At 45.0% G+C, this 16,751-nt stretch overlaps 2 protein-coding genes across 3 annotated transcripts; one reads left to right on the forward strand and one right to left on the reverse strand.

Annotated features, from left to right (window-relative positions):
- The first annotated feature begins 1,525 nt into the window (after positions 1-1,525).
- Positions 1,526-5,750, forward strand: LOC127327482 (protein DETOXIFICATION 12). Of its 2 annotated transcripts, XM_051354255.2 has the most exons (7): positions 1,529-1,939; positions 3,108-3,652; positions 3,736-3,822; positions 3,899-3,955; positions 4,050-4,288; positions 5,207-5,412; positions 5,511-5,750. In XM_051354255.2, the coding sequence occupies exons 1-7, from the start codon at positions 1,670-1,672 to the stop codon at positions 5,574-5,576; spliced, it is 1,470 nt and encodes a 489-aa protein (XP_051210215.1). In that variant the 5' UTR covers positions 1,529-1,669; the 3' UTR covers positions 5,577-5,750. The 2 variants fall into 2 exon arrangements, 1 of the variants encoding a protein (XP_051210215.1); XR_007868579.2 differs by lacking the exon at positions 5,511-5,750 and having other exon boundaries at positions 1,526-1,939; positions 4,050-4,873; positions 5,207-5,345.
- A 1,168-nt stretch (positions 5,751-6,918) lies between these two features.
- Positions 6,919-8,843, reverse strand: LOC127327483 (uncharacterized). The gene is made up of 2 exons (XM_051354256.2): positions 8,181-8,843; positions 6,919-7,200 (listed from the first exon to the last, which is right to left on the reverse strand). The coding sequence occupies exon 1, from the start codon at positions 8,791-8,793 to the stop codon at positions 8,200-8,202; it is 594 nt and encodes a 197-aa protein (XP_051210216.1). The 5' UTR covers positions 8,794-8,843; the 3' UTR covers positions 6,919-7,200; positions 8,181-8,199.
- Positions 8,844-16,751: the final 7,908 nt, after the last annotated feature.

The raw sequence follows: 16,751 nt of genomic DNA on the forward strand, positions 1-16,751 counted from the left end.
ACGGACAAGCTGCTCCGTGACATGATCGCACGAGTGACACCGACCGGTCTGATTAACAATTTGAAGTTAATCCATTAAACCCATGCTCATGGTTCTTGTTGGTGCTAGCCAGACTGCTCACTGCTAGTGCTAAACCTGCCTGCCTATCTTGATGGATGATTCTGTTTGGCCCCTAGGTATTCTTAAAATATTAGGTTTTAGCTCTTGTCTGTGACATTATGATATACGTATGCGTAGACGCTAAGCACACTCTGGACCACTGGTAAGCTTGGCGCCCAATGCTATGCCAACAAAATTATTATTTTGCATTATGCAATGTTCCCTTTTTTGTGTTTTTTTTTTGGAAAGCATGACATGAGCTATATATGTCGATTCATAAAGAAGAGAATTTACTAGTTTACTAGGGGAAAGTGGGTGAAAACCATATAGAAAGGGCACAAAGTACCCCACCGGCCACTGCCCCGGCTTTCCCGCCCTTGCGGTAAAACAACACCCGCCCGGTCCACGATGATCAGGAACTCTAAGGTGATACCTCCAAGAAGGTAGCGACATGCGTCACTGACGCCCGCTCTATCAGAGTTTGGTATTCACCGGAAGGTCTAGAGATCCTCATGGTAAGGAAGAAAAGAAGCTCCATGTCGATACCTCCAGGAGATGCTTCCATCGATGTCACCGACTAAACAGTGGCGGAGTTGCATAGGCTCTCCCCGATGCACGTGCATCAGGGTTATGAATTTTTTAGCTTCATTTATAATTTAACAAGGTCCAATGCATTAGGGTAGAGTGAGAAAGGTGCATCATGGAAGCCACCAATCCAGCTCGCAAGGCTATGAACCTGAAAAGTCTTATGCTATGTCTTGAAGATGCATCAGGGAAGCTTTCCCTCTAGCTCCGCCCCTACGAATAAAGTGAGGTGAAAGGCTTTTACCTTGATCTCTAATGTATCCTTGTCACGCAGCTCGCCACATGCACTATTTGTGCGTTGACCACAAAGCAATTTTGTCTCCCTCGATGAGCATAGCTACCACCATCCCAGGACGGCCGCCTTAGGGTTTAGGCTTCGCCGCCGGTAGGCGATCGGAGGATCCCCATCCTCTTTTGGGGCAGGGTCCACTGATACGCGACAAGGGTTGACCCCCGCGATGACAGGACGAAGGGGCATGTGCGTGCCACGAGGAAGCTAGGGTTTTCCCAAGTCGTCTAAGGCGACAAGGGGACCAATGGTCCCTTTTCTTTAGAACTTATCCATGCAATGACACTTTTTGTGATGTTTTCTATATAGGAAGTTGCTTTCTTTGCCACCCAATTTTTATTATGTTTTCCCGCCGCAAAAGTATACTTATATTCTTGAAAATCTTCAAACATGATGCATGAAGGTGCTCTAGGCCACATGAAACTTTTGGAAATCTTTTGTCGTTCGAAAGCATGTAAAAAGAAAGTTAAAAAAAAGGCAAGGCGGTGTACTCGGGCGCTGGACCCGGAGAGAGACCATGTCAACCCGGTGACAACGATTATTCCCCACAGAATCCAGTTTCCGCCCGCCGCCGCGCCGCTGATAGCGAGACTCCTTCCCCATTAAAACCCTCCCCAAACCACGCTCAAAATCCCCGGAGCCACCACCACCACCACCGACACCGACCAAGGCGGCGGCACCACCACTAAGCCGGCCATGGAGGAGAGAGCGCCGCTGCTGTCCCATCGGGCGGAGCGGGGCCGAAAGGCGGCGGGAGCGGCCAAGTGGCGGTGGAGCGGGTCGGCGGCGGCGGAGGAGGCCAGGAAGGTGGCGCACGTCGCGCTGCCCATGGCCGCGGTCAGCGTGGCGCAGTACGCCGTGCAGGTCGCCTCCAACATGATGGTCGGCCACCTCCCCGGGGTGCTGCCGCTCTCCGCCTCCGCCATCGCCACCTCCCTCGCATCCGTCTCAGGCTTCAGCCTCCTCGTACGTCGTCACCTCGCACACCTGAACCCGCCTCGATTTCCAGCCTGAATCGATACATATACTTGCTGCATTCTCCTGTTGGAATATGCGTTTCCTGGTTAATTAGATTCCTTTGTCAGACACACTAGAAGCGTCCCGATTGTAGAATTTGAAAACAAGACTCCATAAGAGTCTGTAGATCTAGTTGCTGCGATGCTCAGTTCAGTTATTCTGTGAGCCTAGGCGTCATGGGCAGGTGGTCAATCTCGACAGAATTTTAATGTAGAGTGTGTTTCATGAGAACTTGAACACTACCACCTTTCTGTAAAGTGTGAACTTTTCTTTCTTTTGAGGGGAGTGTAAGTATGCTGACCTCGCTAGCGAAAACAAAATTCTTTCTTTTTTCCAGCCAAAGTACAAACCTGTGTGCCTTTTGCCGCTGAACATAGGTTGCTACTGGTGACATCAGTGCATTACCAGTTTACCACGGCAAGTATGGTGCAATGAAAATTTTCAATTCTCACATAAGGTTCAGTTTTTCTTAACTTCTCTAGCGAAACAGGTGTGTTGGAAAGGTAGAAGTTAGCATTATTAAGTATCTGAAGCATATTGTTATAAAAATGATCAAAGGGAATCAGGAGGAGTTCAGACTTTTGTCATTATTTCAGCAACTTGGACATAGCTCCACCAAATGGTTGGGGACTATCTTCAGGGTGAAAACCTAAGATCTTTGATCGGGCGACGACGGTGTTGGAGCACTGTTCCCTTCTTGGAGGCGTCGTTTTTTGGAGAGTCTGCAAATCAGGTGTTGTCATGGTGGTGGATGTATTGCTGTTGTTAGGACCGAGATACTGTAGCAGGACTTTTGTTTCTTAGTTTTCTTTTTCTTTTTTGGCTGTGTGCATCCGTAGTGCCATTAGGGTGGTGCGTTGTTGCAGAGGCTGGGTGTAATTGGTATCTATCGATATTAATATATTCCCTTTATCGAAAAAAAAACTCAGGAATGGAACTATGGTCAAGCCTTCAAACATAACTTTGTTATTTGGCATGCTCAAAGTTCAAGAAAAGATTGTTATATTGATGCAGCAAGCTTGTGATGTGCGGGCTTAAGGCAATATGATTAAACTGTTTTCTTTGAGTTGAATGTATTTTCCACCAGTTATCTGAAACATTCTGCTTTGTAGAACAGATTGGAATGGCAAGCGGTTTAGAAACTCTATGTGGTCAAGCTTACGGGGCTGAACAGTATGGCAGATTGGGAGTGCAAACCTACAGAGCTATGGTCACGCTGACAGCTGTGAGCATCCCAATCTCACTTCTATGGCTGTTCATGGGAAAACTCCTGACCCTCATAGGGCAAGACCCCGTGATCTCACAGGAAGCTGGTAGATATATAGTCTGGTTGATTCCAGCGCTCTTTGCATACGCAGTCAGCCAGCCCCTAACAAAATTTCTGCAGTCTCAGAGTCTAATAATTCCTATGCTTTGGTCCTCCATTGCAACATTGCTCTTGCACATTCCCCTTTGTTGGTTATTGGTGTTCAAGACCAGCCTGGGTTATTTTGGAGCGGCTTTGGCAATAAGCATATCGTATTGGTTGAACGCATTCATGCTTGTTGCGTACATCGGATTCTCAAATTCCTGCAAGGAGACATTCTCACCTCCTACGAAGGACGCCTTCAGTGGAGTCGGTCTGTTCATGCGCCTAGCTCTGCCATCTGCACTAATGTTATGGTAATCCCAGTAGTGTGATTCGGAATGTTGGTGTGTCATGCTTCTTTTCCTCTGGTTAATGAATTTTCTTGTGCATCATCCAGTTTTGAATGGTGGTCATTTGAGGTCATTATTCTTCTGTCGGGGCTTCTGCCCAATCCAGAGCTGCAAACTTCAGTTCTTTCGACATGGTAAGAATTTCCCATGTTAGGTAATATGCTCGTATGGTAATATCTTCATTATATTTACACTCATCTTTCTGTGCAGCATGACAACGATCACATTGATGTATACAATAGCATATGGGATTGGTGCTGCTGCAAGGTAAGTAGAAGCTTAACATACTTCGACATGGTACAGTATTTGGGGACGAAATTATTATTTGGTAACTCCATTTTGTATAATGTTCAATGGACAGCACTCGAGTATCAAATGAATTAGGTGCCGGGAATCCTGATGGTGCTCGATTGGCTGTCCGTGTTGTGATGTTTATTGCTGTGACTGAGGCAGTTCTCATCACTGGGGCTCTGTTAGCATCCCAGCACATCTTGGGTTATGCATATAGCAGTGATAAGGAGGTGGTTGACTATGTCAATGCAATGGTTCCATTTATCTGCATCTCGGTCGCTGCCGATAGTCTACAAGGAGTTCTCTCAGGTTACAATTTTCTATCTTCTAATCGATCTGTCAATTTTACTGTCCCTTCGAAAGAGTGAACAGATAGGGAGTTTCCAGCTATACCTGCGATGATTTAAACATTTGATTTAGCCGTATACTATACTTGATTCAGCCATGACACCGATATCTCCAGTCCTTCACCCTGTAGTTTGATTTCCATAAGTCAATGTGTGATGATGTGAGCTTTTATCCAGTTTGGTAATAAGCCAGCCATGACACTGATATCTTCAGTCCTTCACCCTGTAGTTTGATTTCCATAAGTCAATGTGTGATGCTGTCAGCTTTTATCCAGTTTGGTAATAAGCCCTGGTAGGTAGAAAGTGATGTTATTATTTGCGAGTCATGCTGATTCCGCAAAGACATTATCAGGTAATGTGTCACTTATTAATTACTTTGTATTTCACTATACTAATGCTATTTTGTGTTGTGGAAGCCGACATTGTTACTTGGGGAGTTACCTGTTTGTTCATTCAAACATGTGCTCTTATGTGAACATGGATGCCGGTGTTTACATCCACACACATCTGGCTGGGATGTAACCTTAAGTGGGCGCCACCTCACTAAGTATGCAATTGCACCCTTCTTCTAGCTAGTGGAACAGTTGTTTGCTTCACAGATCTATTTCACTATTTGTGCAAAATCCGTTTTAAAAAAACTTTTTGTGCAAAACCATGTTTGTCGAGAGCACTGGACAGACCAAAAATAATGAAGTGTATTCACCCAAATATGCTCTTACTTGACACTTCCAACATTATTTAATTTAGACACCGGCAAGATCCTCATGTATAATGACATTACTAAACTCTCATCACAGGAGAATATGTTTTCCCTGTTTTAACCACAGGTTCAGGGCCATATGCATTGATGTCTAAAATTAATACATATTGTATCATTCAGGTATCGGTCGAGGATGTGGGTGGCAGCACCTGGGCGCCTATGTTAACCTTGGTTCCTTCTATCTCTTTGGAATTCCAATATCTCTCCTTCTTGGGTTTGTTCTTAAGTTGGGAGGGAAGGGACTTTGGATGGGCATTTCATGTGGTTCCATAGTGCAATTCTTACTCCTTGCCTTCATAACATTCTTCAGCAACTGGCAAAAGATGGTTCGTTCTTTTACCTACTTTGCACTTCACTTAAGTTTGTTGTGTGAGAAAGAGAAACCCCGATTTATGTGCTACTGAGCTGCTGTTTGTTTTTGCAGTCTGACAAAGCGAGGGAGAGAGCTTTCGGGGAAAGCCTGGCGGAGAAAGGGGCTGTTGCAGTCTAATTCTTCTGATCCATTGACCTGAACTTGAAGCGAACGGCAAATTGATCTTGTGGCATTGTAGAGAAGTCTACAATCTAAGGCTCATTATGCTCTCTGTTTTGAGACCTGTGAATGTATAGAGACGAGTTTGCTGGACAATTGAAGAAAATAACAAACTACTGCTCATACTTATACCGTTGCAGTTCTTTTTGAAGCCAGGAGAACGATATCAGAAAATTAACATATCACAAAGAAAAAGAAACAATGGCGTAGCTTCGGTGGCCATCTTGCCAAAAAAAAAAAAAGTGAAGAAATCTTGATTCTTAAAACACGATCATGGAAATCCTGTGCCAAGTACAGTAAAAAAATATACTCCCTCCTTCCATAAATAGATATCTTAGATTTGTCTAAATTTGAATGTATCTATACAATAAATAGTGTCTATATACATCCAAATTTAGACAAATCAAAGACATCATTTTATGGACATAGGAAGTACTATGTTGGAAGCGGACTTTTGGGTGCACCCGTATAGATAAAAGAAATTACAGTAATTTAAAAAAGTTCAAAAAAATGAATCTTCCTGGATATCAAGGGTGATCAAGTTTATAATCGTAAAAAATATATTTGGAAACGAAATGATTTCCATGGTCTTGAGGGTAAAAAAGACAAAATTATGACGAATATAAAGTGAATAGTACCTAATCATGTGGCGTTTCGAGTTTGTTATTTTTACCTAGGATACAATAAAAATAATTTTCTAGAAAAATATTCTATTTCAAGTACAATACCCGATCATCTTTGATTCCTACAAAAGTTTATTTTAAAAAAACATTTTTTAATATTCATTTTTAGTTTTCCAAGTATAGGGGTGTGTGGTGCCCGAGCCAATCTGTATTTCCCGTACTATGTTACAGTAAAAGAAACTCTGTGCCAAATTGAAGAATAAATAAAAACGAGAATTGGACATAGCTTCTGACATTTTATACCAATTTCTTGAAATACGTGTATATGTTGCAGGTGTTTTTTAGTTTCAGGGCAAGGTAATGATTATGTTAGATAATTATAGATAGAACCAAGAGGAACCAAATGCAAGGACAATAATTTGTATTTTTGAAGCTGTACTTGAGTTTCAGGGGAATGAAAAATGGTCAATGGGCCTGTTCGTTGCTTAGTCTACTACCACATTCTTAAAGAGCTACCACATTTTCTGACAGAAGCGTGGCAGACCATAGTTTGTAACCTCATATTGCGAAGGAATCCTTTGCCACGGCTAACAGGAAATGAATATATGACAAGTACATCTAAGTAAATAGCTGTGGCAAGGAACAAAATGCATGCAATCGGAAGAGTAGTTTGACGCTCGAAAAAAAGCAGACAAGCTGCAGTGATAAATTAACTAAAAGTTATACACTTCAGCTGCGCCTTTTTATATCATTTTCAAGGAATAATTTATTGCACATTTCGTGTTAGAGACAGAAAATTCATCAGCAAAATAGGGGAAGAGGCATCATCGGCATCGACGGAGGGCATCCAGCATTTTGACGACCGTTGAGCCTTACAAGTTTCCGGTTAACACGGGCAGTCCCAAGCTGCTGGGAACCATCAACCATGGTAAACATAAGGTCAAGACATTCAACAGTACCTGCACACAGCAAAGATCATATTCAGATTTGCATACTCATTCCACAATTACATGAATACAAAACACAAGAATTCAATTCCACTCAAGGTAGACTGACATTTGTTATCACTCACAGAGAGCAACAGAGCATTTGCACAAGTCTTAAATCGGTAACTAAATTTACTGACAAATGGACAATTGTATCATAGCGATTATTTCAAGAGGGCTAGGATCATTTGTTTTTCCAAACCCAGAGAGAGTACTAAGATCATGGTGATATATTGTACTCAAATATAGCATCCTAAGTATAACAAAATGTTATCGATGCATACATAAACCACAAAGGTGACACGGCACCAATTTCTTTGCTACGGCAAACACTTTAATTTTCAGGTGTATTTGCACAGTTACTTGAATACAAGACACAAGAACCCAAGGTTGAGTGGGATTTGTCATTGTTCACAGAGAGTGGAGAAGAGCAGAGTATTGCACAGGTCTAAAATTGGTAAATGGACAATTGTAACTTCACAAAAGCATGGAGAGACGGCTAGGCTAGGATCATAATGAAATGTGATTGATGCATATAGCAACTACACAGGTGACACAGTATCAATTTCTCGACAATTTCATTACGGTGACCATCCATGTACCCGCTCAAGCTAATCTAAGTTACAATTCGTCGGGATCTCACCAATCAAGTTTCTGATTTTTCTCATTCCGTTTACATTGCCGGAGTAATCCGATTCCAGCTACGTTTACATTGCATTTTTCTAACCAAACACTTCTAACTTTTCTAACTAGATGCTTAAGAATATGACCATTAGCATTTCTTCACTGTAACTAATGGCCGCCCTAGTTACAGGATGCATTGCTGTATACTGGATGCATTGCTGTATACTACCACATCGGCGGCACATCATCAATTTCTGGACAATTTCACTAAATCAACCATCCATGTACCCACTCAAGCTATTTTGAGCTACAATTCTGCAGGATCTCACCTTGGACTGCAGGCGGCGATCAGTCCATGACAACCTTGGCACCAATGGCCTTCATCCGGTCGACGATCGCCTGGGCTTCCTCCTTGGACAATCCTCCCTTGATCACCGCGGGCGCCTTCTCCACGAGCTCCTTGGCCTCCTTGAGCCCAAGGTCGGTGAACGTCCGGATCTCCTTGATCACCTTGATCTTGCTGGCCGCGTCGAAGCCCTCCAGCCGCAGCTCGAACACCGTCTTCTCGGCCGCCGCGGCCGGCTTATCTCCGGCCGCGCCGGCGGCGGCCCCACCTCCGCCGCCGCCGAGGCCCGCGGCGGAGTTGAGGATGGCGATGGGTGGCGCGGAGGGGATGTCGAGGCGGCGGAGGAGGAGGGAGGAGAGCTCGGCGGCCTCGGCGAGGGTGAGGGAGGAGACGTCGTCGACGAGGCGCCAGACGCGGTCGGACGGGGGCGGGCGGGACGGCGGGGCGGTGGAGTCGAAGGTGGCGGGGTCGTAGTCGGTGGGGAGCTTGCGCACGTCTATGAGCTCCTCGGCGGCGGCGGTGGAGAAGGCCGCGGGGAGGCGGCCGTGGTGGCGGAGCAGGAGGCGGTGGCCGGAGCGGAGGAGGGAGGAGGCCATGGTGGAGGAGAAGGAGGTTAGGGTTCTGGGGCCAGTGGGAGGAGTGATGCTGTTTGGGAATTGGATTTTGGAAGAGGAACCATGGGCTGCGACTTTGGATCTGGACTGAGGCCCATATACTGCCCAGCCCACTAGTTTCACCTGGTTATGTTGCCGCGTGCTCTGATCTCCGCTAATCAACATACTGCTTTTGCTGGTCTAAAAAAAAACTCCTGCTTTTGCTAAATCTCAAAAATAACATACTGCTTTTTCTAAACCCTCTCCATGATATGTACTTGCGGATCTCGGTTGCAGCAGCAACCGCCGTAACTCGTGTTGTACTTGCGTTCTGGCCGATGGCCGGCGGCCGGCGGCGGCTACATTGTAGTTGTCGATCGGTCACATGGCAGGGTATACAGTGGTTTTTTAGGAACCACCTATTTTATTTATCAAAAATCAAATTGCATGGAGCAAGCATGTAAAATTTAAAATATAAACCAGAATAAAATGATTATCCAGATTGTATAAATAAAATCACAAAATATCAAGAAAAATAAAACGATTCCTAGGGTTTCCTGCAACCATCGTAGCCAGCCGACGCCGCCCAAATCCAGCACCGCCAAGCCTCCACCAATGCAAAGACCGAAAAAGCCTCGTCGCCAAAGAGGCTTTTGTGAGACATGTCGTTGTGCACATCGACACATTGACGTCCCCGTGCTGTCTTGGCCCAAGATCTGCCTCCTCCCATTGACGAAGTTGGAGAAGGACAACAAATCCACCACCTCCGAACCAACATCTTCGCTCCAAAAGAACCTCTTCGCCCCGGCCGCTGGCGCCGTCGCGGATAACAATGAACGCCAGTGACACACCGAGAAATTAATCTCACGAGAGCTAGAAAGGAGAGAAGATCAAGCTGCCGATCTGAAGGACCGGCCAGCACACGCCACCAACTCCGAGACGCCGCCCATAAGGTCGGCGCCGGTGTGGGAGTAAAGTTGATGCAGATTTATTAGCCTAGACGCTTCTCCCACCACCCAATGGCGCACTACAGCAAACAAAAACTAACCCTAAATACTAGGCCAGAATGGAGGAACGAGGTCCCTCTCCCTCCTTATTGACGTGCAAAGCACACGTCCGTTGGGAACCCCAAGAGGAAGGTGTGATGCGTACAGCAGCAAGTTTTCCCTCAGTAAGAAACCAAGGTTATCGAACCAGTAGGAGTCAAGGAGCACATGAAGGTTGTTGGTGGCGGAGTGTAGTGCGGCGCAACACCAGGGATTCCGGCGCCAACGTGGAACCTACACAACACAATCCAAATACTTTGCCCCAACTTAACAGTGAGGTTGTCAATCTCACTGGCTTGCTGTAACAAAGGATTAGATGTATGGTGTGGAAAATGATGTTTGTATGTGAAGAACAGTAAAGAACAATGTTTGCAGTAGATTGTATTCAGTGTAAAAGAATGGATCGGGGTTCCACAGTTTACTAGTGGTGTCTCTCCAATAAGAAATAGCATGTTGGGTGAACAAATTACAGTTGGGCAATTGACAAATAAAGAGGGCATAACAATGCACATACATATCATGATGAGTAGTGTGAAATTCAATTGGGCATTACGACAAAGTACATATACCGCTATCCAGCATGCATCTATGCCTAAAAATTCCACCTTCAGGTTAGCATCCGCACCCCTTCCAGTATTAAGTTGCAAACAACAGACAATTGCATTAAGTATGGTGTGTAATGTAATCAACACAAATATCCTTAGACAAAGCATTGATGTTTTATCCCTAGTGGCAACAACACATCCACAACCTTAGAACTTTCTGTCACTGTCCCAGATTAAATGGAGGCATGAACGCACTATCGAGCATAAATACTCCCTCTTGGAGTTACAAGTATCAACTTGGCCAGAGCCTCTACTAGCAACGGAGAGCATGCAAGATCATAAACAACACATATACGATAGATTGATAATCAACATAACATAGTATTCCATATTCATCGGATCCCAACAAACACAACATGTAGCATTACAAATAGATGATCTTGATCATGATAGGCAGCTCACAAGATCGAACAATGATAGCACATGAGGAGAAGACAACCATCTAGCTACTGCTATGGACCCATTGTCCAGGGGTGAACTACTCACACATCAATCCGGAGGCGATCATGGTGATGAAGAGTCCTCCGGGAGATGATTCCCCTCTCCGGCAGGGTGCCGGAGGCGATCTCCTGAATCCCCCGAGATGGGATTGGCGGCGGCGGCGTCTCTGGAAGGTTTTCCGTATCGTGGCTCTCGGTACTGGGGGTTTCGCGACGAAGGCTTTAAGTAGGCGGAAGGGTAGGGTTGGAGGCGGCGCGAGGGCCCCACACACTAGGGCGGCGCGGGGCCCACTCTGGCCGCGCGGCCCTAGCGTGGCGGCGCCTCGTCGCCCCACTTCGTAATCCTTTCGGTCTTCTGGAAGCTTCGTGGAAAAATAAGACCCTGGGCGTTGATTTCGTCCAATTCCGAGAATATTTCCTTTGTAGGATTTCTGAAACCAAAAACAGCAGAAAACAACAACTGGCTCTTCGGCATCTTGTCAATAGGTTAGTGCCGGAAAATGCATAAATATGACATAAAGTTTGTATAAAACATGTGAGTATCATCATAAAAGTAGCATGGGACATAAGAAATTATAGATACGTTTGAGACGTATCACTCCTACCGCCGTCGGAGTGGCAAGCAGTGGGAGAGGGAACCAAGGCCAATGCCCTGGCTGGTGGAGGTGGATATTGGGAGGATTTTGGTCGCCGCCTCTAGGGAGAGGAAGAAGAGGCAGAACGGTTCAGAGTTGTATGAATGTGTCATGGTGGTTGTTTAAGTGTATATTAGCCAACCTCTTTTTTCCCTTAAAAAGGTATAATACCCATGATTTTTGTAATATGTGTACGCTTTAAATCTAAGGGCCAAGAACGGACGGTTGCACAGATACTCAAAGGAGCCGAATGCATATGATATGTATCCACGATCTTTATGCTTCTTATAAGTCTAGGAGGCTTCATCGATGCAAGTAACACAAAGTTCTAATTTGTCCATGGTAGCTTCCAGCTGAAGCTCAAGCTCTAAAATTTTCAAAGTAAGTTTTTGTTCCGCTTTATAAATAAATAAATCACACCATACAATAGTTCAAAAAAAAGAAAAGTCTGGGGCAACAGCAGAAAGATGTCCAATAGAAAAGAAAATGATACAAAGGAAGACAACAATCGATCGACAAGACAATGGTGACCTACAACCGTTGTGCCCTCCGGAAGTTGTTCCCCCATGCTACAAGCTCCCTAGATCACCAAGTACGTACCAAAGCAACACCTTGAAGAAGGGGTGCGATGTCGACATGAAGCTCCTGCCTAGAACAGTGAACAAGACCCAGGGTTTCCCCCGGTACTCGGAGGAGAGTGAAGAGGGGTATCCCCGATGCCCTTCAAGGAATGGCGACACCCGCGGGGGCCACCATGTTGTTGCCGAATTAGCCTGTAGAGATTTCTTCCAAACACCGCAACCACAAACCGTGGCCTACAAGCCCGGTGAGGTATGCACGAAAGTGGTAGGGCAAGTTAGCCATAGGGTGAAGAGAGAGACATGTGTACTGCAGCCAGCCCATCCCAGCCCAGGACCAATAAGGCCCGTAAAACACCCCCAGTTCTAGGCCCGCCTGACCTAGATCTAGCTTGCAAACTTGACGTCTGATACGCGTACAACACGCGTCCGTTGGAAACCCCAAGAGGAAGGTGTGATGCGTACAGCAGCAAGTTTCCCTCAGTAAGAAAGCAAGGTTTATCGAACCAGTAGGAGTCAAGAAGCACGTTGAAGGTTGATGGTGGAGGAGCGTAGTGCGGCGCAACACCAGGGATTCCGGCGCCAACGTGGAACCTGCACAACACAACCAAAATACTTTGTCCCAACGTAACAGTGAGGTTGTCAATCTCACCGGCTTGCTGTAACAAAGGATTAGATGTATAGTGTGGATGATGATGTTTGCAGAGAACAATAAGAACAAGTATTGCAGTAGATTGTATTCGATGTAAAGAATGGAACGGGGTCCACAGTTCAGTAGTGGTGTCTCTCCAATAAGAAATAGCATGTTGGGTGAACAAATTACAGTTGGGCAATTGACAAATAAAGATGGCATGACAATGCACATACATATTATGATGAGTAGTGTGAAATTCAATTGGGCATTACGACAAAGTACATAGACCGCTATCCAGCATGCATCTATGCCTAAAAAGTCCACCTTCGGGTTAGCATCCGCACCCCTTTCAGTATTAAGTTGCAAACAACAGACAATTGCATTAAGTATGGTGCGTAATGTAATCAACACAAATATCCTTAGACATAGCATTGATGTTTTATCCCTAGTGGCAACAGCACATCCACAACCTTAGAACTTTCTCACATCGTCCTGCATTTAATGGAGGCATGAACCCACTATCGAGCATAAATACTCCCTCTTGGAGTTACAAGTATCAACTTGGCCAGAGCCTCTATTAGCAACGGAGAGCATGCAAAATCATAAACAACACATAGATGATAGATTGATAATCAACATAACATAGTATTCCATATTCATCGGATCCCAACAAACGCAACATGTAGCATTACAAATAGATGATCTTGATCATGTTAGGCAGCTCACAAGATCGAACAATGATAACACATGAGGAGAAGACAACCATCTAGCTACTGCTATGGACCCATAGTCAAGGGGTGAACTACTCACACATCACTCCGGAGGCGATCATGGCGATAAAGAGTCCTCCGGTAGATGATTCCCCTCTCCGGCAGGGTGCCGGAGGCGATCTCCTGAATCCCCTGAGATGGGATTAGCGGCGGCGGCGTCTCTGGAAGGTTTTCCGTATCGTGGCTCTCGGTACTAGGGTTTTCTCGATGAAGGCTTCTTATAGGCGGAAGGGTAGGTCAGGGGGCGTCACGAGGGGCCCACACGCCAGGGCGGCGCGGCCCCATCCCTGGCCGCGTGGCCCTGCTGTGTCGCTGCCTCGTGGCCCCACTTCGTATCTCCTCCGGTCTTCTGGAAGGTTCATGGAAAAATAAGACCCTGGGCGTTGATTTCGTCCAATTCCGAGAATATTTCCTTTGTAGGATTTCTGAAACCAAAAACAGCAGAAAACAGCAACTGGCTCTTCGACATCTTGTTAATAGGTTAGTGCCGGAAAATGCATAAATATGACATAAAGTGTGTATAAAACATGTGAGTATCATCAATAAAGTAGCATGGAAGATAAGAAATTATAGATACGTTTGAGACGTATCAAGCATCCCCAAGCTTAGTTCCTGCTCGTCCTCGAGTAGGTAAACGATAACAAAGATAATTTCTTAAGTGACATGCTATCATAATCTTGATCAATACTATTGTAAGCATATGTAATGAATGCAGCGATTCGAAGCAATGGTAAAGACAATGATTAAACTACTGAATCATATAGCAAAGACTTTTCATGAATAGTACTTTCAAGACAAGCATCAATAAGTCTTGCATAAGAGTTAACTCATAAAGCAATAGATTCAAAGTAAAGGCATTTAAGCAACACAAAGGAAGATTTAAGTTTCAGCGGTTGCTTTCAACTTGTAACATGTATATCTCATGGATAATTGTCAACATAAAGTAATATGATGAATGCAAATATGCAAACATGTAAGAATCAATGCACAGTTAACACAAGTGTTTGCTTCTAAGATAGAAGGAAGTGGGTAAACTGACTCAACATAAAAGTAGAAGAATGGACCTTCGAAGAGGGAAGCATGGATTGCTATATTTATGCTAGAGCTTTTATTTTGAAAACATAGAAACAATTTTGTCAACGGTAGTAATAAAGCATATGTGTTATGTATAAGATATCCTATAAGTTGCAAGCCTCATGCATAGTATACCAATAGTGCCCGCACCTTGTCCTAATTAGCTTGGATTTACATGGATTATCATTGCATAACATATGTTTTAACCAAGTGTCACAAAGGGGTACCTCTATGCCGCTGATACGTCTCCAACGTATCTATAATTTCTTATGTTCCATGCTACTTTTATGATGATACACACATGTTTTATACACACTTTATGTCATTATTATGCATTTTCCGGAACTAACCTATTGAAAAGATGCCGAAGTGCCAGTTCCTGTTTTCTGCTGTTTTTGGTTTCAGAAATCCTAGTAAGGAAATATTCTCGGAATTGGACGAAATCAACGCCTAGTATCTTATATTTCAAGGAAGCTTCCAGAGCACCGAAGAGGGGCCATAGGAGAGCCAGGTGGGCCCCATACAGGGTGGCGGCGCGGCCAAGAGGGGGGGCGCGCCCCCCCTGATGCTGGCGCGCAGTTGACGTGCCCGTTGGGAACCCCAAGAGGAAGGTGTGATGCGTACAGCGGCAAGTTTTCCCTCAGTAAGAAATCAAGGTTTATCGAACCAGTAGGAGCCAAGAAGCACGTTGAAGGTTGATGGCGGCGTAGTGTAGTGCGGCGCAACACCAGGGATTCCGGCGCCAGCGTGGAACCTGCACAACACAACCAAAGTACTTTGTCCCAACGTAACAATGAGGTTGTAAATCTCACAGTGTAACAAAGGATTAGATGTATAGTGTGGATGATGATGTTTGCATAGAACAGTAGAACGAGTATTGCAGTAGATTGTATTCGATGTAAAAGAATGGACCGGGGTCCACAGTTCACTAGTGGTGTCTCTCCCATAAGAATAAGCATGTTGGGTGAACAAATTACAGTTGGGCAATTGACAAATAAAGAGGGCATGACCATGCACATACATGTTATGATGAGTAGTGTGAGATTTAATTGGGAATTACGACAAAGTACATAGACCGCTATCCAGCATGCATCTATGCCTAAAAAGTCCACCTTCAGGTTATCATCCGAACCCCCTCCAGTATTAAGTTGCAAACAACAGACAATTGCATTAAGTATGGTGCGTAATGTAATCAACAAATATATGCTTCGACATAGCATTGAGGTTTTATCCGTTGTGGCAACAGACATCCACAACCTTAGAACTTTCTCACATCGTCCTGCATTTAATGGAGGCATGAACCCACTATCGAGCATAAATACTCCCTCTTGGAGTTACAAGCAAAAACTTGGCCAGAGCCTCTACTAGCAACGAAGAGCATGCAAGATCATAAACAACACATAGATGATAGATTGATAATCAACATAACATAGCATTCACTATTCATCAGATCCCAACAAACGCAACATGTAGCATTACAGATAGATGATCTTGATCATGTTAGGCAGCTCACAAGATCCAACAATGATAGCACAATTAGGAGAAGACGACCATCTAGCTACTGCTATGGACCCATAGTCCAGGGGTGAACTACTCACACATCACTCCGGAGGCGACCATGGCGGTGAAGAGTCCTCCGGGAGATGATTCCCCTCTCCGGAAGGGTGCCGGAGGCGATCTCCTGAATCCCCCAAGATGGGATTGGCGGTGGCGGCGTCTCTGGAAGGTTTTCCGTATCGTGGCTCTCGGTACTGGAACTATTATCGACGAAGGCTTAAGTAGGCGGAAGGGTAGGTCAGGGCCGGGGCGCCACGAGGGCCCCACACGCCAGGGCCGCGCGGCCCAAGGCCTGGCCGCGCCGCCCTGTTGTGTGGGCGCCTCGTCGCCCCACTTCGTATCTCCCCCGGTGTTCTGGAAGCTTCGTGGAAAAAATAAGATCCTGGGCGTTGGTTTCGTCCAATTCCGAGAATATTTCCTTACTAGGATTTCTGAAACCAAAAACAGCAGAAAACAGCAACTGGCTCTTCGGCATCTTGTTAATAGGTTAGTGCCGGAAAATGCATAAATATGACATAAAGTATGTATAAAACATGTAGGTATCATCAATAAAGTAGCATGGAACATAAGAAATTATCGATACGTTGGAGACGTATCAGCATCCCCAAGCTTAGTTCCTACT

This window comes from Lolium perenne, chromosome 1 (assembly GCF_019359855.2).
Source record: "Lolium perenne isolate Kyuss_39 chromosome 1, Kyuss_2.0, whole genome shotgun sequence".
Classification (NCBI taxonomy): Eukaryota; Viridiplantae; Streptophyta; class Magnoliopsida; order Poales; family Poaceae; genus Lolium; species Lolium perenne.